Genomic DNA, 26,454 nt, shown 5'->3' on the forward strand with positions numbered 1-26,454 from the left:
TTGCCTGCTGATTTCACATCTGCTGTAAAGGATACTTATATATAAAAGGCAACACTTATAATTCCTTATATTTAAGTTCACCTGCAAATTTCATGCCTACCATAAAGGATACCTATCTATAAAAGATGACACTTATAAATCCCTATTTTTAAGTTCACCCTCCAATTTCATATCTACTGTAAAGGATACTTTTATAAAAGAAGCAGCACTTATATTTCCCTATATCTAAGTTCACCCGCCAATTTCATATCTAACATAAAGGATACCTATCTGTAAAAAATGAAACTTATAAATCCCTATATTTAAGTTCACCCGCCAATTTCATATCTAATATAAAGTATACCTATCTATAAAAAAATGAAACTTATTAAACCCTATATTAAAGTTCACCAGCCAATTTGATATCTCATGTATAGGATACCTATCTATAAAAAATTACACATAAACTCCTATTTTTGGTTCATGTACCAATTTTATCTCTAATCTAATGTGAAAAATATCTGTCCACAAAGGACAGCATTTATAAATTCATATATATATATATATATATATATATATATATATATATATATATATATATATATATATATATATATAAAGTGTTTAATGGCAGATCAATATAATAATGACTATGGTACCAGTTAAAAATAATGGTATATAATTTTTCGTCAGCTTTTGAAAATTAAGAAACAAAATGCATTGCAAGAAGAACAGTATATAATGAAGTGTAAATCCATATAGTGTAAATGTACATATGATTGTAACATTGATCAGAACAAAATATTTAATTTCATCATCACTTTAGATAATGCTTTGTTATCTGAGTCATTTATCACCAATCTTAACTATTAATTGATCTGTTTTGTTGTATCTCACAGCAAATCACTCATCTCCTGGGTCTGCTGACTGATGCTGGGCGACCTGTCATTTTGGTTGGAGAGAATGGATGTGGGAAAACTGCCATTATTAATGACCGTATCCGAACTGTATGTTCTGGGGAGGTGGCAGAGGTGCTGGCCCTCACACTCCAGGCCAACAGGTAAAGTATATTCCTTTATTATGTATTATTAATAATGCCCAAAGCAAATTACAGATTATGATTGAACTGTTTGCATGTTTGTAGCAGATGTTTGTTTAAGTTTTCATAACTTTTTATAATAAAAGAAAAATTTCAAGGTTTACTCTGATGATGCCCATGTTTTCCTGTGTCTGATGCCCTGATACAGCTTATGCAAGGATAAATGGCTGCTTATTTAAGGTAGTTAATATCCTTTGGGTTCTTTGTTTTTAACTTTCAGGATGAATCTTACCCACCCTTCTCTGCAATTAAGAAACACTTGATAATATGAAACAGGCAAAGCCTAAGAAAAACATGTCTGAACTGACTAAAATACTGCATGTACATACAGAGTATCTCAATAAAGTTTATAAATAAAGGAGGTGGAAAACAATAATATTGTATAACATCATGGAAATATTTTGCATAGTGTTGTGTTTGCAAAATTCTATGCGAAGTGTTTCTGCTTTAGATGAAATATTAATTTCTTTAATGAATATTGATTATATGTTGATGTCATGAACTTTTTTTTAAGGAAAGTACTGTTTTCTTTGCTTTCTTTGATTTGATTTTTTTGAATTTCTCATTTCCTTCTTAAAGTACTCCTAGGGAGTAAATCATGTGGGAAAATACTAATAAAACATTGAAAACAAAGGTTTGTCAACTGAACCACTGCAAAGATGATACACATTACCATAAAAGCTTGGTATGTAAGCAGGAACCTTTGGCTCCACTCTCAATGCACTCAAATTTAGCCAAGCACATAGTTGAACTGAACTATTTTCATTAGCCTGAGTTTTTCTGAATTTCATTTGCAATTTATTGTATTTTCGAAGTCAATATCTGTCAATTAGCAAAGATTGAAAAGTTTAATGGAATTTTTCTTTAATTATCAAATGGATCTTTTTTTTTTTACCAGATACATGTGTAACTGTAACCTAACTGAGTGTTTTGACATCAGCAGCTGTATTTCAGAATCATGAAAAATTCCATTGGAATAAAACTTTTTCTATTTAAATTGACAATGGCAAGGTTTCCACTTTGCATCATGATTTATTTATAAGTTACAAATATGTTCATGACAGTGGTTAAAATAGGAAAAATAGCATTCAATAGCAGACTTCATTGTTTTGTTCAGATTCACTAATGCTCGCCTTCTGTATGACCGTCTGGATGAAAGATTGGAGTGGAAACATGGCCGTACATATGTACCTAAAGGAAACAAGAAACTTCTTTGCTTTGTGGATGATATCAATCTGTCACAGGTAACAGGATCAAAGAATCAACATATAGTTTTCATAGGCCTAAATTGAATTCATATAGGTTTAGTCTCAAACTGTAATTTTCTCTTGGATTATTTGAGATTTAATTTTGCAATACCATAAGTTCTTTTTACATTTTCACTTTGTATTCTAGGGAAATAAATTATTTGTTGAATTTTACAAAGCTTGTTGATTCTGTCTCTTTCTATTACTGATTTAAGACCATAGTGTCATGATACCATACAGGTGTGTTCAAAGCATTCTGGAGCTCGGGTACATTCTCATTCAGACCTTCTCTTGCTCCTATACTAAGCAATGGTTCAGGAACTTACTCAAGTTTTTGTGGGGCTAAGTGCTGCCAGAAAGCAGAAGGGTTGCTACCCACTTCTATGGTATGACCACTGTTGTCTGCCTTTAGCTGTTGTGTCCATTCCCCAGCTTGTCCCCTTAATCCTTCTGTTTAATGAACGGTTTCTACACCAGTTGGTAGGAGAAACACTTTTTCATCTGAAAGACCAATAGTGGTTTTGTTTGCTATGTTGTTGAACAACAAGTTCCCTCTCTGGTTCTACACAGTGCCAGTTCAGAGGGCTTGGGTGATGGACACTTTCAGTCTAAAGCGGAATTGTCTGCACACATATGCCTTCCCAGCCTTAAAAATAATTCCTGTTTCTTCACAGAGTTAGGACCTCCATATCTTGACTCATCCTGTTAGCTTTCCTGTGGTACCAACAATCATGATTCAGTGATCTCCTCAATCTGTTGGTAAATGAGACCAGGAGAGGGACCTGCTGTTACAGCACAGAGGGTCTGTCCAATACAATAATCCACAGATTATCCACATTCATGTTTGGTTCATATCAGACAGTAGATCTGCATTGTCCAGTTTTCAAGCAGGGTTGACAACTGTATTGCCTATGCCAGGAGGCAAGCTACATCCAGAGTTTATGATGCCAGGTTGAGAATCTTCTGTAATTGGTGAAGTAAGAAACATGATGATCTATTTTGTCCTGCATTAAGCATAGATGCAGATTTTCTTCTCTTCTAGGAAAGTGAATGTTCTCTGTCTGCAATTAAGAGCTATAGTACGGCCCTTTCTAATACTCTTAAAGTTCTCTAGGGGCTCTATCATTGGGTTGGATCTTCATTGTTCTATTCTTGTTAAGTATTTTGAGCACCAGAGACTGGTATCTTGCTCACTAAAGGTTAGACTCTCTTTCTCCCTTTCATTGATTCCACTGATATTTAAATGGACACATTTTCCAGGTGGATTGTCTTCACAATCAAACAAGTTTATCAGTCCCATACTGAGAAGGGTCTTTCTCATGAGAATTAAAAGTCTACCATGTTAGGGATATTTTTACATCATGGACTTACTTTAATCATTCATTTTTTTTTACAATGTCACAAAAGCTGTCTTCTGGGAGTCTCACTCTACCTTTTCATTCTTTTATATTCGATCTTTGGTGCACCAGAACAAAAGCATTCACTGGTTGAATTTAATTATGACTGCACATGTAGCCTTGCCCTCTGCCAGCTTAAGGTAGGTAGCACTCCTGCATTATGGGTAAGTGCATTGCATTTTTCTTGTGCCAGTTTTTGTGTTTAAGGTCATCAGTCTCCCTCCTGTTGGGAGGGAGAGTGAAACCAATTTTAATTATGTATTACTTACCCCATACTATTGCAAAGATTCCCTTACCTCATACTATTGCAAAGATTCCCTTACCTCATACTATTGCAAAGATTCCCTTACCTCATACTATTGCAAAGATTCCCTTACCTCATACTATTGCAAAGATTCCCTCTTCCCACCCTGCTCTTATGTCCTATAGGACGTTTATTTATGTTTTATATGACTACATCACAGTGGAATTTTTTTCTTTTAATATTCCGTCCTGTAATTACTAATTGGAAGAGGAAATATTTAGCTTGAACTGTGGTGTTAGCCTCCTTGGAAAGGGTAGCAATGCAGTAGTAGTAGAAAAGTATTACATAAAATTAGTTTGCCTTCCCCATGTATAAAATTTTCATCCTTGCAATATTTACAGTGTCACAACTACCAGTCTTTTTTCCAGCTCTTTTCTCCAGGGACCTGCATTGATTAGTAACAGGTCTAAGAGGGTTAGTCTCTTGTGTATAATGGAACCTGTCTTTTACAAAACCTGCAAGACCAATACAATTTCTCTATTATAATGTAATTTTATTTTAGTTGTGAGAAAATTAATGGATTAGTATATCCACCATGACATGCAGTATCATGTAAAAAGATGATTGTTTACTCCATATTTCCATGACATAGTTGTGTTTTGAAAAGCATGATTTTCAGTACTCTAAGGACAACAGAGATCATCATGATATATTCTGTAACTGGTCACCTGTATCAAGAGTCCTTCTTAATGCTTTTGTAAAATTATCCTTTGGGCAGTTTATACAGTTGATTGTCAGAGAGGCAATTGATATGTAAGGCAGTCAGAAATAAACAACTACCATTTCACAGATTGCTTAACTGGCTAGTAGTCAAAGTGATGTTTTGTTTATTCCTTTGAGCACTGCTGTGGGAGAGCCCATTAAGCTAGTTTGCACAGGTGAAGTACACTAAATTGGAACAACCCAATTTGTCTAAAGTTGAGTAAATCAAGGAGATGAATGTTGAAGAAAAAAGTTATTACACATCACTATTTTGAATGAGAGTATTCGAACCATCCTTATTAAGGTTATTGGAAAGTTTATGATAAGCCAAAAAAATTTCTTGAGGTCAGATTTTGCTCCATATTTAAAATGCAAACCATTTTTATTTTGATGGTTCGAATAAAGGTCAAGTGTGATTCATTTATCAAGGCAAAATGTCATAATCCATTTGTGATTCAGCGTAGGATAAACTATCTACGATACGACCAGATCCCAGCAAAACTACATTTCAGAACTTTTGGTTGCTGGAGTTTGACCTTCATTCTTTGCATATACTGCCAATACCATATTGACATTAATCATTCTGGAGTGTACAGCATCTATTGATATAGCAACACCAGTGAGAATCAGGACTGTGCACAAATTTAGGGTTTAGCATCAAACTGAAATGTTTAAACAATCATCGCCAGACCAGACCATATTGCAAGAACTGAAGTACTTTTTGGCAGCTTTATTGGAGAGCACTAGCTGCCATTTGCAGATCATTTGTCAGAATCGCATATTTGTCACATCCACAGACCTGCATATTTGTCACATCCACAGACCAGTGCAGATGCATATAGATAAATTAATACAATGAGAAAAATTAAACAAGATCTTGGAAATTTGAAGCATCATCAAGTTTAATGAGTGCAAATATGTACAAAAGTGACACTTGTATTGTCTTCAGACCCCATACTGAAATTTTGAGAGCAGCAAAGACAGCATCTAATTAAGACTATTCAACTGTCTAGTGGATTTTGAATACAGAAACTCAGTGGGCATTTTTTAAAATGTCTTTCTAGTGTTGTAATTATGTGAATGTGGGCACATCTGTGTTAATTGTGAGATGATACAGTGCTAAGCCTTCCAACTATCTTTTACATTATGAGTGTATTACATGCCTTAACGAAAATATGTATTTTTCTTAAAATGTTGGATTTCAAGACATTTTCTCTCTCTTTATGGGAGTAGATATCTTATTCTCAGTCATACAATATTGATTGTGGACAGGTCATGCTGACCTGCCCCCCCCCCATATATTGGAACCAATAAGCAGAAATGTTTAGCCTCAAAAATCCCCCAAAACTGGGATATTGGCAGGTATGTGTTAATACTTTTGCTATTTTTTAAAATTTCAAAATCTGTGATCCTATTAAATGGATTTCATTGTACATATGTTAATATTTAAAACTTTGTTTTTACATTATTTTTCTTGACTGGCAATTCTTTTATTTCTTCCTTGAAGCTTGTTTCTCTTTTTTGTGAACATCAGGAAATGTACAACTTTTAAAACTTCTCATTTCCCACTTCTTGTAAGCATTATCAAGAGTATAAACACATCTGTAATATTTAGTCTTATTTTGAATCTTTAAGGTGGACAAATGGGGACATCAGACGGCAGTGGAGTTGGTTAGAGAACATATTGATGATGGTGGTTTCTACAACCAGGACAGTCATGCTTGGAGATATGTGAAAAATGTCACCTACATCAGCAGCATCAACTGCAATAACACAGCAAATGTGCCAAAACTCAGCCATAGATTCCTCAGACACTTTGCCATCTTTGGTGTCCCTTATCCAGGGTAAGTATTTGTGGTCTAACACTGTGCCTTTTTTCATCTTTTTCATATAGCATCCTTTTTATACACTCATCGTAAGTCAGGCTTATTATGTTATGACATTGTCTGCCCTTCTACTAACATTTTCACCGCTCCGGTGACCTAGTGGTTAGAGCGTCCGCCTTGGATGCGGGAGGTCGTGGGTTCGATCCCTGACCGAGTCATACCGGAGACTTACAAAAATGGTACTAACAGCTGCCTCGCTTGGTGTTCAGCATTAAGAGGTTAGTGTTAGGACTGGTGGACCTGGTGTCAGGATAATGTGACTGGGTGGGACATCATGCTACATGTCTGCGGCATGATGCCCCAGTGCTAGACATCTCTATAAACTGCCACATTGTAGCCATCGTAGCGATATGACTGAAAAATTGTTAAAGCTACGTAAAAAATCAAAATCGCATCACGTCACTAACATTTGCCTGCCTGGCCCATAACTTTTGTAATGGCTGGAGTTATTTTCATGAAACGTCTGCCTCAAGGTCAAAGTCAAGACAAGAAGAAAGTAATTTATTGACTTTTTGCCTTGTCCAAAGTATAACTTTTAATGAAACTTTGCCCACACTCATATGCATCATGACCAGGTGATGAGTAATTTACCGTAGCCAAGCCTCCTGCCTTAAGGTCAAGTTGATGGCCGCAATGGAAATTGAAATTTTATAATTTGTGTCTTTGTCTGGAGTGTAATGTTTTAAACACTAAAGAAATATTTTATCAACCTTTGCCCAAATCATGACTAGATGGTATGTTTACCATAGACATACCCCTACCCCAAGGTCCAGGATACCACAAAAGAGAATGTAATATGTCACATATTTCCTTATTTGGAGGATGATGTTTAAATCATTGTAAATATTACATTGAAACTTGATCCACTTATGAATCATAATTAGACCACATTTTGTTTACTATAACCATGTTCCATGCCTCATTATCAAGGTCACAGCAAGGAAAAGCATAACTCTTAGATACAACCTTATATGGAATAAAACTTTTGACACGCTTTAAATATTTTAAAGAGACACTTGAATCAATTAATACATAGTGACTAGACATTGTATCACATATTGTATCCACACACCTTGCATGAAGGTATGTCACGTCAAGGAAAATACAAATCACTGATGTAAAACCTTGTAGGGATATATCACTTTTTTAACCAATGAATAATGAAACTTTAGCCTGACATATCTTGTCTTGACAGTCATTTCCCCTGCATTCATATAAATCCCCTGTCAAATATTTAGATGAAATTTTACGTGGTTCACATTTTATCACACAGTAATCGATTCCCTAGTTCAAAGGTCAAGGTCATTGATGGAGAAAGGATGCAAGACATTACATAATGTGGTGGCAGATCAAGGTCTGGGTTGATTATTCTACTGATTGCTCCAAATGACCCAGATCTCCTGGTGCATTATGTAACAGCAGATTTGGATCTGTACAGTTCAAAGATGGACTTAAAAATTAGTCTGTATGCTGCCCATGATCCTTTAAGACAGTTCTCTGAATGATTTTAATTTGTTGTCTAAAGTAATTCAAAATATCCTTTTCAGGAGCCATGATCTTCAAACAATTTTCACCACTCTGCTTCACACTCACTTTGTGGCACCAGAGACATCAGGAAGTGGAGGCATTGCTGCCAGCTCAGCACACCATTTGGGAATCCATGATGAAAAGGCAAGTGCCAACATTCATGCCCATCTAACTTCTGGCTGAAACCTAGATTATTTTATACCAGTGTCATCAATCAACAGATGATTTAAAGAGCTCAAATTTTGCCAATTTTTATTAGGATTTAAATTTTATTATTTTTTAATGAAATTTAAGAAAAAGAATGAATCAGGACCTAGTATTTTCCCAGAAAAATAAAAAAACCAGAAGAATTTTAAATTTCTTATAATTTTACTGAAATTTGCATGAAGCATTAAAGAGCATACATTAAACCCTTTTCAAAGATGTCAGGTTCAGTCTGCTGTGTTACTATATTTAGGATAATCTGTCTTTTCTGTTATTACATAAATAACTTGTTTTGATATTCAGGGAGGACAAACTGTACGTGAGGAAGAAGAGGCTATGAAGAAATTGCTGTACAATATTGTCAAGGTCAATATTGAACTGCAGGATCGTCTTCGTACCATGTTTCTTTCAACTGCCCAGAGGTGCCACTATATCTTCACCTTGCGTGACTTGGCTACAATTTTCAGGTAAAATTATATCTTTAGGATTCAGTAACATTTCATTCCTATTTCTGTGTATTGAAAATCAGCCTTATGATTGAAGGGAATAAAGATGATTCAATTTTATCATTTTAGTATTATTCATTTGCTGCTGAATGAGTATTAATTTTGAACAAGCCCTTTGTAAGTATGATGGCATATGTCATGTGATACTGAATCAAAACTAGGCACAGTTGAAGATCTAATGCCTTGCCCATGATGTTTGTTTCCTAAACTTTGAATGCAATTTAGCCTCATGTGCTTCTTACCTAATTCATGCCTTAATCTCAATATGTTGTTGTCATACCCTTCCCATGTTGCTGAGCTGCTCTTTGCGGTAACTAGATGACAGTGACCCACTGTCATTGCACAAATTACCTTTGCTCTCCTCTGTTTTGTATTTTTCTTTTTTATAAATTTGAACTCATGAAAATTGAATGATTTATATAATAGTACAATGCTACAGCAACCGTTGTTCTCTGTCAAAATATCAGATATACATGATTGCAGCATTTCAGTGTTTAAGTGAATGATTTACAATGTAAAGGCTTACATATTGCTTTCATTGTTTTTTAAAATATGTCTTAATATTGTAAATTAAATGTTCTTTCTTGCAGAAATCTGTGTCTTTCCCTGCAACCCAATGCCAACAAGAAATCATTGCTGTTACTCTGGCAACATGAATGTTACTGGATATACAGCCACAGGATGGTGAGTGAGGTGGACACAAGAAGATTCCGCCAGGCCCTAATCACTGCCATGAAGAAGGAGTTTGCTGATGATGAACAGGTAAGAGAAGAAATGGAAAGTTTCAACATTTAATTCCAAGTACTTTTGTACAGAAAAATTTCTTTACCTCTAAGTTTTAATTAATTTAAGATTTTGAAAAAATTCTGTTTAACTTCTGCAGAGGTTTTATTTCCATTGTTTCTTTTTTCCAGTAGCTTACAGGGCTGTTGTTTATGCAGTATTACACTGTAAATAATGGCACTTAGGCAGATAGACCCTCTAAAAGGTATCATGTGCCCCAATTTGATGCAGTGATATTTAATTCTGCTTCTCTATTCTATAGCAGTCTCCGATTTTATCACTGTTGTTCTTCAACTGTGGCTTATCTTACACTGGGTGTCATATATTTAAAACAAATGATATCCAGTTAAGTGTAATAATCAAAATTATAGACTCGTCATTCATGTTGATCCTGTGTGTTACTCAAATACTGTGTAGAACTGATTTGTGGGTTTTCATAAGAACACAAACATTCAAAAATGAGTGTTAATACTGGACAATTATAATCAGTCTTGACCACTACAATGAAGAATTTATGAAGAATTCTTATTAGGACATTATTGAAATTGAACGTTTTTCACAGATGAGGAGACAATAGGAATCTTGGAATTAACTAGATCCTTGACTGTTCCCCTTGAAGAAAGATTGGTTAATCATAATAGGGATTTACATGCCTTTGGCACTGAAATGGTAGCAGTGACATACACTTTTGTCTAGTTTACATTCTGTAGCATATGATAATGCTTTCATGACCTGTAGATTTTAGGAAACCAATAGTGAGACTCAGCATTTTTTGTTTAGAACAAACCCTCTTAAGTGGTTGTTCCTACAAAGGATTACTTATCAGTGGTGAAAAACATATTTTGCCAAAAAATTGTGGCCACTATTTGTGTTCTTCAGGTTGTTACTTATGACGGTACATTCATATCATATAAAACTGATCCTTAAATAATGATTGTGGTCACAATGACAGATGGTCACTCAAGACAAGTTTTACTATACATATATATCATCTTTGTGAAAGAATTTCAGGTTTCAAAATTCAGGACCCTTTCCTCAAGTTTCAGATCAAAGTTCCAGTTTAATTTTTCTTAAGATCTCACTGCATCTTGTGTTCACTGAGAGGAGGAACTTAATAAATATTTATTCTTCAGGTCCAAGTGGTGATTCGCACACGCCAGCCACTCTTCAGTAACTTGATTGAGCAGGACAGTGGAATCGTGACAGCAGGAATGATCGACACTCGTCACAGTACAAAGGTCTCCGAGGAGGATGCCAAGACAGACTTGTACAAACCTTTCTTCAATGTTCAAGAGGTAAAGGAACTGATGATGAAGGGAGTGGATGAGTACAACAAAATACATCCCCGTATCAGGATAGCCCTGTACAAGGTAGGTGTATTGATTTTTTGGCATAAAAATTGTATTATTTTGGCTGTAAAACAGGCCAAAAAATGCTTTCTTGTGGAAATATTGATATCTACTCATTGCTAGGATCTGTTACTTACATCTTAAAGCTGAAAACAAATTATGTACTGCAATCAATTAACACGCTATGAAGTTATAGCCAAGATCGACAATGAAATAGACAACAGACTGGCCAAGGCTAACAGTGCCATTGGCATACTCTATAAATGAGTGTGGTACAATGCCAAATTCGTTGAAAAAGACCCTCACCACCTGTGGCATCAATCACTGCCAGTGGGCATCACAAGCTGCTGACTGTGAAAACTAGTGACATACAGTTCACCGGCCCACTGCCACTTTTGAACAAAACAGATTGGCTAGCTTGGAGGAAAAAAGACGGTGAAGAAAAAAACAGGAACCATCGGCAGCACCCACCACAACCCAGACATTCCCCTGCAGCCTCTGTGGACAGACAATGCCTGTCATGTATTGGGCACATCAGTAACTAGCGAACGTCCAATAGATGTGGACATCCCCCTTTCTAAATCTTTGCAAGCAAAGTCAAGCCAACAACAAGAGGTTATAGCTGTTATAAAGTTATAACTTGTTGAATTGATATTATTTCCATCAGACAGACTGTATGTGATTTTGACCTACTGACATAAAAAATAATGAAAACATTTAATATTTAGGGTTAGTTTCAGGGTTGGGCAGTAGCCGAGCTAAGAAGCACATGTTACAGTAATTTCATAATTTACATATGAAATTTATCCTAGCTGATTGTTTCCTCGTACATTATTCATCTCATTAGTAATTTTGTAACATAAAAGCATAGAAAACTATGTTGTTTACCTTGGACTGAAAATGATGAAATGCATGGACTAAAAATTTAGGGCAGAAGGGATGATAAATCAAGGTAAATACTTAACCTATTTACTGCATAAGTATGGTAGTAGGCTCATTGAATAATTGTTTTTCTTGAAATGAGACTTGCAGTGTCTTTTGTTTTCTTTCAGTCTGTCATTGCCCAGGTATGTCGACTTGCCAGAACTATTGCTTCCCCGCATGAGTGTGGGCACTGTGTCCTAGTGGCAGAGGGCTGCCCAGGTCGCTGTGATACCATTGCCAGGCTGGCTGCTCACTTGTGTGGCTACATGGTGTACCAGATAAACCCCACTCCAGGGACTACAGCAAATGACTACAAGATGGAACAATTCAAGGCAGACCTGGTTCAGGGATATACAAGAGCTGGAACTAAGGTTAATTGACTTCTTTAATTATCTTCAGGGACTTTTTCCTTCACAAAATACTTCAATGCTGAATATAATTGCCTGATGTGTAGTTTGTATCCATGTTTAATGTGATTATATGTCATGTACTTGCCATATTTACATTTTGGATAGCAATACAGTACTCACTGACTAAATGCTATTCATGTACGCTATAAAAGTGGATTGCCTTATAGGTGAATGTTCCTTTTATTAAGGTATTTTATACATAATGTTACTACTACAATAAGGCTAGTTTTGAGAGACAATCTCCTTCAGAAAACAAAACGTGGGTGCTTGGTTCAGGTGGTCTCTCATACAGATCCAGTTTTCAAGGTTGAAATTCAGCTAGGCTTAAGGAGGAAAAATACCCACAATTACTGTACATATATTTTGCACCTTTTCATATCTCATGTTAGAATATTAAATGCATTCATGTAAAAAATGAACTATATTGCATGAAAGATACATTGATCATAAAATTAATTTTATTTCTTTGGAAGCTCTAACATTGGCATTATGGCATATGAATTGAAAAGATAACTATAAGATAACACTTCATAAATTTAATTCTAGTCAAAAGCCAAAACCTAAGTCACCTATGACCTAATTATAAATGGAAGAGCTCAGTAAACAAGGATGTAATAGATGCACTAAGGTGAACAGATGACAAGATTTCTGACAACAGCATATTCAGTCTTGTGTGCAGATGTTAATAAAAGTAAAAACAATGAATACAGACTTTACAATAACTGTGTAATTGACCATTAGGATAAGGCAAATAACATCATAGGAGAGAAAAACAAAGAACTCTTTAATTTTGGTCATTACATATTGTAACTCCACAGACAAGCAGTTTATCATAACCCAATGTAAGTGAGAAAGCAGATTAGAAGATCTCTTATTATAGCCTTATTGGCTTTGTGGGGGTTTTCACAACAGTAAACAGTATTAACCTTTGAACTGAATATATCCATACATGATTGTTAATCCTTTAAAGACAGAGGTTAAGTACATAAGTCTGGTTTGAGGTCTTTGGCATACAACTTTACCTTATTTTCTCTCATTTATTTTGCCATTTTGGTTTGTAACAATTTGTACCCTGTCTGCTCAGCAATCATGATTACAAATGTTTAAATAAAAGTCTGTAGTATTTATGTCTGTTTTTATGATCAGAGGATTAAAAGAGAAGTTTTGCCAAAAATCACTGTCACTGGTCATGTTTAGCAGGTGGTTGTCCATTTATATAGTAAAAATGACCCATGCTCATTGATTTTAGCAGTCACTCACACCAGGGGTCAGTCAAATCAAGTTTCACTGTTTTAAATAATGAAATGGGAATCGATGACTATACCAACCTAATAAAAGGGACAGCATTATACAAGGGTACTTTATAGTGAGTGAGTATATTATTATTTTTTATCATTGTAAAATTAGCACCCAACGACAAATGGCTATACCTAGATATACAGTTGTATAATGTTCCAGCAGATCATGGTTTCCACATTTTACCTGAAATTGGTAATACCTGTAGAATCAAAATCATGAACCCTGATCTTCATGCTATATGTGGTTGGAAATATATTATATTTGAGGAATTAAGGTATATTGAAAAGCTATATATAAGGTTCAGAGTCTGTATTATTACTAGGTTCAGAGTCTGCTTATTACTCATAACAAGATGCATAGACCCAGATCTGCCAGGGCATTATAAGACAACAGATCTGGGTCTATGCAATTTGCTTTCTGATCTGATTTATACTTGAGTATATATGAATGCTGTAAGAAGAAAAAAATGAAGCTATCAATCTGTACATATTTTGACAGGGAGAGAAGGTGTTGTTACTGTTGCATGAAGAGGAACTGCTTGATCAAGATTTCCTGGTGTTCCTGATCGAGTTCATCGTTTCCGGGTCAATCAGCCATCTGTTCAGCTATGAAGAGCAAACCACCATCATCAACTCCATCAGAACTGAGGTCACCCAGGCAGGGCTCACCTACACACGTGATGTTGCATGGAATTTCTTCCTAAAGTGAGTGGTACAGAATGTAATTTTTAGCACCAAGATCAGCAAGCTTTATAATTCAAATGACTTAGGATACTTTGAAAATCATTTGTTTTTGTGAGCATCATTTTGTGAGGTTCTGGCAAAAGTTAGATTGTTATCAGGACTAACTAATCAGTGCTTAGATTTGCCTGTGAATGAAGTCTTACCATCTTCTAAGGTCAATTGCTGTGTTCTTCTGTGGGACAGGTTCAGTTTTTACAATTGCTTTTTGTAGCAAGAACACAATTCACAAAAATTAATAAACCAGGACCAGTTCTTGCCACATATCGGTTCTTGGCATAGGGCTAATATGTCCCAAATGTCTCATTAATGGACACACATGTTTTCTTTTTATGTGCAACTTTTAAAGGATCAATTTGTGAGGTAATTTCAGAGGGATGCACAGTAAGTAAAAATGTTCACTGTTCATGAGATGTTAGTGACATATTAGTTACATGGCAATAATTGATATTTGGTCTTTTGTCATTACAGTTGTCCATTCATCCATTATTGACCACAAAATCTTGATTGCAAAGCCTCTGAACTAGTTTTTGGTGAATTGTGCCAAATTTTTATAAAACAATTATCGTGACTGAGCTTTGGGCATGCATGATCTAAGGAGTTATCTTGAGTTATGTACCTTTTAAAAAGAGACTTTACTGATGTTGTTTGCTCTGTAAAATGTATCAAAGAATGCAACAGTTAAACAAGTGTAAGTTATTTAATCAACTCATTATGTTTGATCAAAGAAATACAACATTCTTATATATTGTTATCTTAATTTTCCATCAGCAGCAATTTTGTTTTTTAGAATTGTGAAGAACAATTTCCGTGTATGTCTTATTGCTGGGGATGGTGGCAGAAGCTTTCAGAGACGGTGTAGAGAGTATCCCTCCTTCACCAAAAATGTTAACTTCTTGTGGTTTCCACACTGGTCCAAAGTTCAGCTGGTGGAAAATGCTGTGTACCATCTCAACAGTAAGTTTTTGAATGCTGAGAGTTCATCTTATTATTTCCCACTTTCCAATGTCTCCATCTCTCCTTCCATAAACTGTCTCTTTGTTTGATTTTACCATGGAAACAAACTTTAACATAAGTACATGTATATACCACTATTCATTAATAGCTGGACATCATCGTTAATGAGTGTTCTTTATTAAGTCAGTCGGTGTAACAAGGAAACATCCACATTTGAAAATGAGTTCAGAAGCCATTTGAGTTTATTTATCCAGTAAAAATAATATCTCAGTACAGGATGAAGAGAAGATCACAGACCACTGGGCAATTAATCTTATTGTCTCATTATAGTAATGAAGTAAAAACTATAAAAACCGAGTTTTAATCATAAATGCAAAACTCATTGACTCTATGAGTTCGATTTATATATAGGCAATATCTTCAAAGATCTTGGTCTGTTCATGCTTGGGCATGTCTTCATTATTAAGTTTCTTCAAACCTCTGCCAAAGGGAGAGACTTCTATCCTACCACCACCTAAATGCACTGAACCACCAAACAAAAGGCAGAAAATTGGACCTGGACTTCCCAGAAAAGACAAAGGTGAAGCCCATCACCTGTCTGTTACTGCAGTTACCGAGATCGCCAATGAAAAAGATGATGCTAAACAGAACAAATCAAATACTGATACAGCAGATAATGCCATCATACCACAGGATACTATTGAAGATATGCCCATTGTTGCTGAAAAATTTCGCAAGCTTGCAGTAGACAAGCTGGACTACAGCAAAGATATGAGGGATATAAGCCATTTTCCTGGTACTACAAAGTCACCAGTAAGAGGAAAGTATACGAAATGGGACATTAATGATAAAATAAGAATTTGTTGAGGAGGCAAAACTTTGTAGAATTAGGACCATATTTGCAAAGTACCACCTTACACCACGTACTTTATCAAGCGGGATGCAAATGGATTTTGTGAAAAATATTCAAAGGACAAAAAAGGATCCATCCCAGGTGCTGGCTGACCCTTGATGTATTCGCATGGAAAGGAGCAGGAAATTTGATCCTGGTTACCCTGTATGTGGGACCATCAAAATTGCAAAATTATGCTACTGCAGTTATTCAGGAGGAAAATCCAAAGTTTCAGGGCTCAAGAGGATGGGTTGATAGCTTCTTAAGCTAAATGGTCTTGTGGTGAGATGCAGAACTAAAATATCTCAAAAACTGCCTCGAGACCTAGCCTACAAAATAGACTCCTTTACCAGATATATAAGAAGGTTGAAGGAGGAGGAGGAATTTGATGAACATTTAAATGGAAATATGGATGAATTGGCAGTGTATTTTGACTTGGTTCCAGGGAAGATAATTGATAAAGTTGGGATGAGAGAGGTGATATTAGAGGTACTGGCAGTTACAAGCACCATTTAACTTGCATATTGACATGCCTGGCATCTGGTGACTTGTTGCCACCCATGATAATCTTTAAGGGAAAAAGAAACTTAAAAAATGTAAAAATTCCCAAACTAGTGAAAGTTCAACAAAAAACATAAATGGATGAACACCTAATGTTGGATTATATTGATGAAGTTTGCAAAGCACACACAAAGCATGCACCTTCTCTCCTAGTTTTGGATTCATTCTGTGGCCATTTGACTGATGGAGTTAAAAACTCCATGAAAAAAAACCCAGAACAACAATGGCAGTAATGCTCGGTGGATGCACAAGTAAACTGCAGCCACTGGATGTATATCTAAATAAACCTTTCAAGGGACTGCTGCGGAAAAAATGGTCAACGTACATGAAGGACCAGGCTTCAAAAAATATTACAACCAGGGAAGCTGGTGAGAAGTCAACCGATAAAATTCCAGCCCCTTCAAAGCAGCAGATAATTGACTGGATTTTTTTAAAGCCAGTGAAGAGTTTAAGAAGAAAAAGGACATGATAATCAGTAATTTCAAAGTTACTGGCCTTATCAAATGCAATAAATGGTAGAGAGGACCACTGCATAAGGAGTGACAATGAAGCTCCATTGGAAAGTCTTTCTTGTGATGAAGAAGGTGAATGGTTTGAGGATTTTGAGCTAGAAGACCTGTAAAACTCTTAAAAATTATGAATTTTTCAGTAGATAATGTTTTTGCATTTGTTTTGTGCTTTCATCCAACATTGGATCACAAACTATATTCTTGAAAATAACATGTTGTGTTTATAATATAAAAATATTTTTTGATATATGTTGCTTTATTGTTCTGTCTCTCTCTCTCTCTCTGTTAAAATCATTTGTCATTTTATTCAACTGGCTTCAGCACAAGTATCAGTAGATTAATATTGTTCTTGAGCTATTGGGCTTGTTGTACACATTTTCAATACCCCATGGGTAGCCTCATTTCCCTACGTAGAGCCTCCTTAATTTGATATGTAGAGGTGAATCTGGTCTTCAATCCAGTATTTAATGGAAAAGACCAACTTAAAGGTGAATTAGCAATGTATAATATGTCTGCACAGCCATGTGGCCTACTGACAATGGATCTCATAATTACAACCAAAACAATTTATTTATTTAGGTTTTAATTGCCAGTGGAATATAATAGTGCCCTTGTAGTGTTTACATTAGGAATAATAACACAACTGACAGATAACTGAACAGTAAAGATTATTCTTCCCCCTTTCTCTCTCTTTCTCTCTCTCGTAACAACAATCAGATTCTTGATTTGAGAGCAGAATGAGACTGGATATGTACACAAGTTATTTACATTAGGTTGTTGAGTGTAGTCTGTTCCGTAGATCTTGTCCAGGTATGATCCCTTTATTTTTCGTATACGGTCATCACCACAAAATGATTAATTATTTTACATACAATTTTTCATACACTGAAATTAATAGTTATTTTTTTGTGTACTAAAAATTACTTGAAATATGGTAAGTAGTCCATTTGATAATACTTTTATTTTGAGATCAGAATTCCAAAACCTTTAAGATATATCTTTGAAACTTGATATAGATATTAAACTTATGGTTCAGATGTGCCATTTGCTATTTACAACTCTTCTGTTTCAGAATTTTTCATGTTTATGTCCATTAGTTTTTCATTCCATCCATTCATCCATTATCCATGCCTTCATTTCAAAAGCAAATCTCCTAATCAGTTTAAGCTATATCTGTGAAACTTGGTACACTTACTACACTAGTAGTGTAGTTTTGACTTTTGCTTTCAACAAATTTTATTTTAAATATTTTAGTGTTTTCATTCATTTCTGTGTTTGTCAATCCATCCATTTCCACCTCCATTTGCAGAGCAAAACGCCAAAAAAATTTTAGATATCTGAATGAAAATTTAACGTATATTAGACTAGTGATATAAATCTACCTTTTGCCTTGAGAAATTCCTCATTTTCAATATTTATCATACTTTTATCCATCAGGACATCCATCCATCCATCTGTCATTCACGCTTTTGTTTCTATCACATGTACCATCTGCCAATAAAAGGGCTTTTAAAGCTGGAATGGAAGAACAGTATATTCCCTCCTTCCCTTATTTCATGGGATAGATGTAGTGTTGTTGTATTTTTATGTAAACATTTTTGTTTATGGAACAAAATTAACAAACTATTCATTACATTTTTTTTACCCATACGTGGTACTCATTTTAAGCAAGTTGCATAGAAATGTTTTATGATAGTTGTAATTATCTGTGATTTTTATTATTATGTTGCCATGGAAACAACATAGAATTAGTTGCATACAAATTGAGAGTAGTGGACCATAGGATGCTAGTATCATATACAAAATGTAGAGTTCTGGACCATAGGGTATTTTCATTAAGAGTCTTATGTAAGTAGGGGATGAAGTGGGGGACCATAGGGTAATTTAGGCAAGAGTCTTTAATATGTAACTGGGGGACCATAGAGTAATTTCAGCTAGAGTCTGTGTAAGTGGGTGACCATAGGTATTTTTGGTAAGATTCCTTATGCATGTGAGGGACCATTGGGTAATATCAGTAAGAGTCTTTATGTAAGAGCAGGACCATAGGGTAATTCCAGTTAGAGCCTTTATGTAAGAGGGGGACCATAAGGTAATTTGAGTAAGAGTCTTTATATAAAAGGGGAACCATAGGGTAATTTCAGTAGGAGTATTTATGTAAGTGGAGGACCATAGGGTAATTCAAGTAAGAGTCTTTATTAAGTAGGTGACCATAGGGTAATTTCAGTAAGAGTCTTTACATAAGAGGGGGACCATAGGATATTTTAGTTAGAGTCTTTATGTAAGTGGGGGACCCTAGGATAATTTCAGCTAGAGTCTTTATGTAAGTGGGAGACCATAGGGTAATTCAAGTAAGACTCGTTATGTAAGTAGCAGACCACAGGGTAATTTTAGTAAGAGTCTTTATGTAAGAGGGGGACGGGGGGATATTTCAACTCTTGATGACTCTTATTTTTCTCTGCATTTGGTTACTGTTTAAAATTAGCATGCAGTACATAAATACTACATTTACCCAATGATAAGCCCACCATCACTCACCCCCATCCCCCAATTTTACAAAAGTGTGACAAATATTTACTTATGCCATCTAATAGTAAGTTTGCAGTTACTTATTTTACAGATTTATTAGGCTGGCCCTCATAATGTACACACAGTTTGTAAGCTTATTTAGTAAGGATTTATTGTGTTGCATATAGTAGCTGTAACACTGTACATTCTTTGAAGTTTGAGAAGCAAATGAGATAAGAAGTTTTTCATTATGGAGTAATCTTACTGTATGTAAATCATGCAGTTGTGGGTCATGTGGTTTTGACCACCTTCACTGTAATAAAATAATTATGCTTATACTGTATATGTACATGTAGATGAATAAATATACCATATATACTGGCATATAAGTTGGATTCTACTGTGAACTGCATAGACCCAGATCTGCTGTCACATAATATACTGACAGATCAGTACAAGAAACAGTATAGATCCTGATCTGCTCGTGCATTATACTATGGCATATAGGGTCTGTCTTTTTCTGCAGTAGGGCCTCATTTAAAAGTGAGTAAATATTTTACCAGCAGAAATTTCTTTGTGGATGTTATCATCTAGTCATCAGCATTATTATTTTTTCATTTATCTTTATATATCTCATGCATGTATTCATCTAAGAGAATAGTACTCACTGCTATGAAGAGTATGTCACAGTGACCTAATTTTCATGCTTCTGTAACTATGTCAATTTTATGTACTTAGGTTAATTCCTATGACACTATTGCTTGCCAAATTATAACACTCAGTAAGTGCATTTATTATAAGACTGATGGTCACATACATAAAAAGTAAGTCACAGTGATCTATTTTTCTTCTTCTATTGACAATATTCTGGATCGTATACTTTGAAGTAGGAGAGATCTAGCATTGCACTAATTCATTTATCAGCTGGGCAAACTAGAAGTTCTTTAAAATTTAAAAATACTATGCATTATATTGACAAGTAGATAATGATTCCTTATCACTCTTGTTTGATATCCATCAGATGTGGAATGGATGACAGATATTCAGAGAGAGAACATAGCCCACATGTTGGCCTCCATGCATCTTGTATTAAGACAGCAGGACGGTCAGGAAAGAGACTCTGGGGAATACCGACATGTTACCAATACTGCATATGAGAAATTTGTGGAGAGGTAATTATATTGTTTTCTACCAGCTCATGTGCTTTCAGGCTGAGTGCAGTGCTTGACCCAAACTAAATTTAAAACTTCAGGTCTTGGTAAAACTTTTGCTCTATTTTCCAACATTAAACACTAAACCATTAGAGTTTTCTTATTGGCTCCACCTATATCTAAAACATTTGTATTTGTGGACTTGGCTGTCAGATGAGCTCAAATGACTGATTTCTAACATGGCTTGTAAGACATCTGAAATTCTGTGCCAGTAATTATCACGTACAGTTGTGTGGTCATAATTATGTTCCCAGTTGTTTAGACATGCTATAGGCTCAAAGCCTAAGATAAAATTTATGAAAGCTTACCTCCTCGACGTGCAAAACATTATAACTAAACAATTGCCATAGTAGTAGTAGTAGTAGTAATTATTATTATTATTATTATTATTATTATTTGTAGTTATTATTATTATTATTATTATTATTATTATGCAGTTCTGATGGACAGATAGACTGTGGATTAGAAACAGTATTTAAAATATAAATAATAATGAAATTAACACAGTAAATAAGTGAAAAAATTGACTAACATATTTTTATTGGTTCATCCTATTTCTATTGCTTATAGAGATGAAGCTTTTTCAGTTTAGCTCAGCACTTTACCTAATATTCCATAATTGGTGATGGTCCAAGAGTCTTTAGAAGAATTGTTCAAATAGACAGCCTACAAATATCAAATTTATTAAGGCAGTTCCTTTTCTGCTGGTTATCAGGCTTATGAATAGATAAAGAGTCATCTAGTAGATGTAAGAAATCAGAAATCACATAGTTGTTCTTTGCTATCCAGGAAATTGCTTTTGACACACTGAATCAAAAATGGGGCCGCTGTATCAACTGTGGTAGACATTCACCCCACACCTTCGTCTAGTTGACAATCTCCATTCATAATGTTATGATGTCAGTCAAAATTAAATCAGCTTGTGAAAAGTATCCATTATGTTACTTTCAGTTTATAGGTAATATTTATGAAGAAGAAATGAGAGAAGATAATGAGTAATTACAATAATATAACATTTCTGCATTATAGAACTGATACATTTTTACCGACATCTGTTTGCATGGACAGATGGACTATATGCCTTCTTTGTCTCTGATATGACTAACAATACGCTCTTCAGCCAATCCTGTGGGACAAATACCCCAAATTTTATATGCTTCACTTTCACATCAAATGTGTCATGGATCAGTGATCTAGATCTTGTAGATCAGTGATGTTCTATAAAATAACAAGTGGAAGATAACTGTCAGTTTTCCTTTCCAAATATTGCTTGTCAGGCCATTGCAGTCATTAACTTGTAACTCACATAACAGGATGGAAAAATTAGATGTTTAACTGATGATTTATTTTATTATCTGGGTAATAATTAACATAAATTTATTACAACTACAAAATGAATAAAAGCAGCATCATTAAGATGTATATAAAATGTGTCCATTTATAATGTACTTGAAATCTATCAAGTAACAACTTCAAGCATTAGATCAGGAATTTACATATATTCTCATGTGAAACATTTTATTAGTATTTTTTAAGACATTAGTGACCGTTAGCACAAAACAACAAAGATACCTCATTGTTTCATGTTCCATTAAATTGGCATTAAAACATCATAGGGTAGAAAATGTAATTCGTGTAACATGGACAGACAAACAAAATTTTATTTCTCTATTTAAAATTCATAAAGTATTTGGAAGTCAGTGATTGACAGGTTTGGTGCTGGAAGTAGCTACACCACATCTGTTGATAATATTTTGTATTTGGCTTCTTCAATGCACCTTAATTTGCCAATTTTCTTAAATAATTTAGCCACCAGTGGTAATTCTGATGTAATCAAAAAACATAAATATTTATATGCAGTGTATTAATTATTTAGTATGTTGGGTCCGTAATGTATTAATTACATGTATGTAGATTTATATTTTGTTGCATTGTTTTCATTTTCAATATATATTATTGATTCTTATGCATCTCTTGGCATTTATGTATACTCTGTGGCATACCAACCTGCTTAGGATGATACCTGAACTAAGCACTTTGATGTTAAAGGAATCTTTGTGGTCTTTTTTGTTGATGTTGCTGTAAAGTCTCTTGACAGTACTCAGTCAATATAAATTCTTTGGAAATTTGATTTTTAGCAAAGCAATGTTGTATTGTGAAATTTTGAGAATCACGTTACTATGACTGCCGATTCTGTTCCATAAATGTCACACATGATGCACATATGTTAATTAGAAGTAATCAAAGTATTATGGCAGGTCAAGTCTGTGACCATCATGTAACTCATTGGACAGGCACATCTCATGCAACAGTGGGGTGATACAAATTAAGTATTTGAACATTACTTTTCTAACCAGCAAGACAATTTTCACAGGTTAGAAATTAGAATACACAAGTTTATACCAAACATCCATATCTTTATATACTTGCAATGATTAAAAAATGCTTTTTTAATTTTTGTATGTACACGAGTAATGTCCCATTTTGATGTGTCTGGAAAGTCATGTTTTCAGAATGATGGAGGAAATTAATAATAAACATTCATATTTTATAGTCAAAACTGTCTTTATGATCACAGTAGCACATGAACATACCAAATAAATAATATTTATGAGCAATTAAAGTCTGAAATGCTTTTTACAGCCCATTTTCAACAAACACTAGCATCTAACATTAGACTTTACACATGGCCATATACTGTCATTTTTATACAAATTGGGTTTGTCTGGAGACTGACCTTGAATTTGATTGGCTTTCATTAATGAACACTGACATTTTTGTGACCATCATCTGAATGGGATCAAATAAAGCCAAATAACTTGAAACTGCTTACTAAAAAAGCCCACTAAATTAAATTATATTCCCAGATAAGAGATGATACATAATGTATGTGGAAAAAAATTGAAGTTTAACTAGATGTCTACTGATTCTGTGATGATCAATATAGATTGAACTAGTTATAAGAGGTAACATATTTCCATTACAGGTTCATTTCCATTGCTAATGAACGTTACCTTGAGATAAATGAAACACATAGGGCAGTCACTCTATCACTGCAGCAGATCCGTAGAGAGAATGAAGTGGCCAGCAAGCTGCGAAAGCAACTTGAGCATGAGATGGTTGTTCTTGAAGAAAGGAAAGCTGTAAGTCTTTGAGTCATTTACCTGAAGATAGTCTCTATTAAAGTACTACAACATTTACCTTAAAATAGCCTTTGTTACATATATTACCATATTTACCTAAAATAGCCGATGTTACATATGTTAGCATATTTATCTAAAATCACCTATGCTACATGTATTGCTACATTTACCTACAAATGGACTACTTTTTATATATATATATTACTATATTTACCTTTGTATTGTAAGCTTTATACATGTGACAGAATCTGGATATTAATTCGGTAGATTTCAGAATTTATTTATTAGTAGATTATCTTCTAAACCAGTAGATTTAATTTGATAGATATAAATGTCATGTCATTTTAAGGGGATTGAAAACCAAACAAGTGCATTTTTTGCCTCTTACAAATATTTTGAGATTTCCTGTCCCAGTGGTGGACCTGAGTGACAATGTGTGTTGTCTTTATATGCTGGCTGGACAATTTATTTGCAGTCTCTGAGTTTGGGAACATAAGTGTAACCAGTTTAATGAAATGATCTGCAATGAGGAATCTTAAATTGTGCTTTGACACAAATTTTCTAAACAAAGTTTCTACAAGTGCCACTTTATTCACTTTTGATCCAGTCTCAAACACGGCATTCAAAGTGGGAATATTTGTTACAGAAGAATCATAGCTCTTTGCGGTGATGTCTGCCTATGACGGGTGATATCATTTCTTCTTCCATGTACTATTTTAAAATCCACTTTACATGAAAACACACTGTAAACACAGTATCTTTGCTACTCACCTGCACACACTTAAACTCTTAATTTCCAAGCATTGGTGAACTTGTTGTAATATATATTGGCTAGTGATTTTCTAGTATGAAGAGAAATTGCACATTTCAGCACTGTCACATAAATTGAGGGAGAGAAAATAAGAACTACCCTTAAATATTCTGTTTAACAAAATAAAAATGCTCACTACTTGTGCAAGTATTTCTGCCAATTTTTTTTTAATTATCAGTCTCTACTTTTTATATCCTTCAAAGGTCAGCTGATTGCCATCTTGAATCAACATTGATCTCCTTATTACTTAAAACCTGGAAAAACATCCTGCCCATGGCTTTAAACCCTCCTGATTTCAACAGGAGGATAACCAATTTACAGCTTCTTGTGTATGCATGTTAGTCATTTAACATTTTTTATTTTACTACCATGCATGCATAATTGCACTAATTGTTGCACAGGTGAAACAAATCCTGTCCCCGGTAGACTGGTACTGGATGGATTCTGTAATGTGTGGATACAGCACATTAAAATGCTACTTTTTTCATTTCTTTCAATCTTAAATTTTTTCAAATTTTTAAAAGTTTTTAAAAGCAGTAGATTTTAACTATTAAAAGGTATATGGAGACTGAATTTAATATTGTAATTTTGTCCTACCCTACTTGGTAGAATCATATATATTATTTGCATCCAGCTGGAAACAAAACCTCTGCTGTACCATTGTGTATTGCTCTACAAGGTGAGGCAGTATGCTGTGTATTCTACTAATGATTTTACAAGAACATCTTACACCTTTATCTGACATCAGATTTGGGTCTACAATTTTACGGTTTTGCATTCATCATTCACAGTCAAATACATTCTTTCAAAAAATTACGTATTTATCTAATTTATAACCCCATGCACTGTAAAAAGCCCACCTCCACTTTTAAAATGTTTTGCAGGTATTGACTACATATATCTTTTGTCTGATAATAAGGCCACCTGCTGTATCTGAAAATTGTTATTAGGTTTGTCCCCTGGAATCGTCATTGGAGAAATAAAGTTAATATTATCCAGATAATGAGGATTTTGCTTGAAGTGTCAGGATCTTCTGACAACTGTTGATTATGTGTGCCATGGTGTAAATGACCTATTATTTGAAAATAAACTAAATTTGCTTTGCAAAATGAAATATAAAACAGTTCCCAATCAAATTTGTACTTCGAATTTGTAAGTAAAACCAGATTTTGTGTATTGCACAGTAAACAAAATGGGATAGTAGAACGTTCACATAAGGATAGAAGTATTATTTTTGAGTTTGCAATATTATGAAACCTCTTGCCCATTTAACCATAAATATACAACCATAAGAATATCAATGATCAGTTTGCCAGTGATTGAACTATATGGTATTAAAGACATTAACCTGTTTCCTTTAAATAGATTCTCCTTTGTATGTAAACATGCTTCCCTCATATTGTGTATACACAGTGCAGCACTTCAACGACACTGAAACAGTGGTCCTTGAGGCTTCATTGTTTACCACAGATGCATATCACATTTTCTGTTATGAAAATTATGTCTTTA

The 26,454-nt window shown here is 34.5% G+C and overlaps 1 protein-coding gene across 3 annotated transcripts in view; it reads left to right on the top strand.

Moving 5' to 3' along the window:
• Positions 1-26,454, top strand: part of LOC149793348 (uncharacterized) — a 238,037-nt gene that overhangs the window by 119,462 nt on the left and 92,121 nt on the right. For all 3 annotated transcript variants that reach the window (XM_089967332.1, XM_089967334.1, XM_089967333.1), the window contains 12 exons: positions 879-1,039; positions 2,196-2,322; positions 6,364-6,572; positions 8,162-8,289; positions 8,653-8,812; positions 9,442-9,613; positions 10,768-11,004; positions 12,036-12,278; positions 14,115-14,320; positions 15,147-15,313; positions 20,802-20,952; positions 23,978-24,134. In XM_089967332.1, coding sequence (XP_089823458.1) covers positions 879-1,039; positions 2,196-2,322; positions 6,364-6,572; positions 8,162-8,289; positions 8,653-8,812; positions 9,442-9,613; positions 10,768-11,004; positions 12,036-12,278; positions 14,115-14,320; positions 15,147-15,313; positions 20,802-20,952; positions 23,978-24,134 — 2,118 coding nt within the window. The remainder of the gene's footprint in view (positions 1-878; positions 1,040-2,195; positions 2,323-6,363; positions 6,573-8,161; positions 8,290-8,652; positions 8,813-9,441; positions 9,614-10,767; positions 11,005-12,035; positions 12,279-14,114; positions 14,321-15,146; positions 15,314-20,801; positions 20,953-23,977; positions 24,135-26,454) is intronic.

Source organism: Sinohyriopsis cumingii, chromosome 8 (genome assembly GCF_028554795.1).
Source record: "Sinohyriopsis cumingii isolate HCF-2022 chromosome 8, ASM2855479v2, whole genome shotgun sequence".
Lineage (NCBI taxonomy): Eukaryota > Metazoa > Mollusca > Bivalvia > Unionida > Unionidae > Sinohyriopsis > Sinohyriopsis cumingii.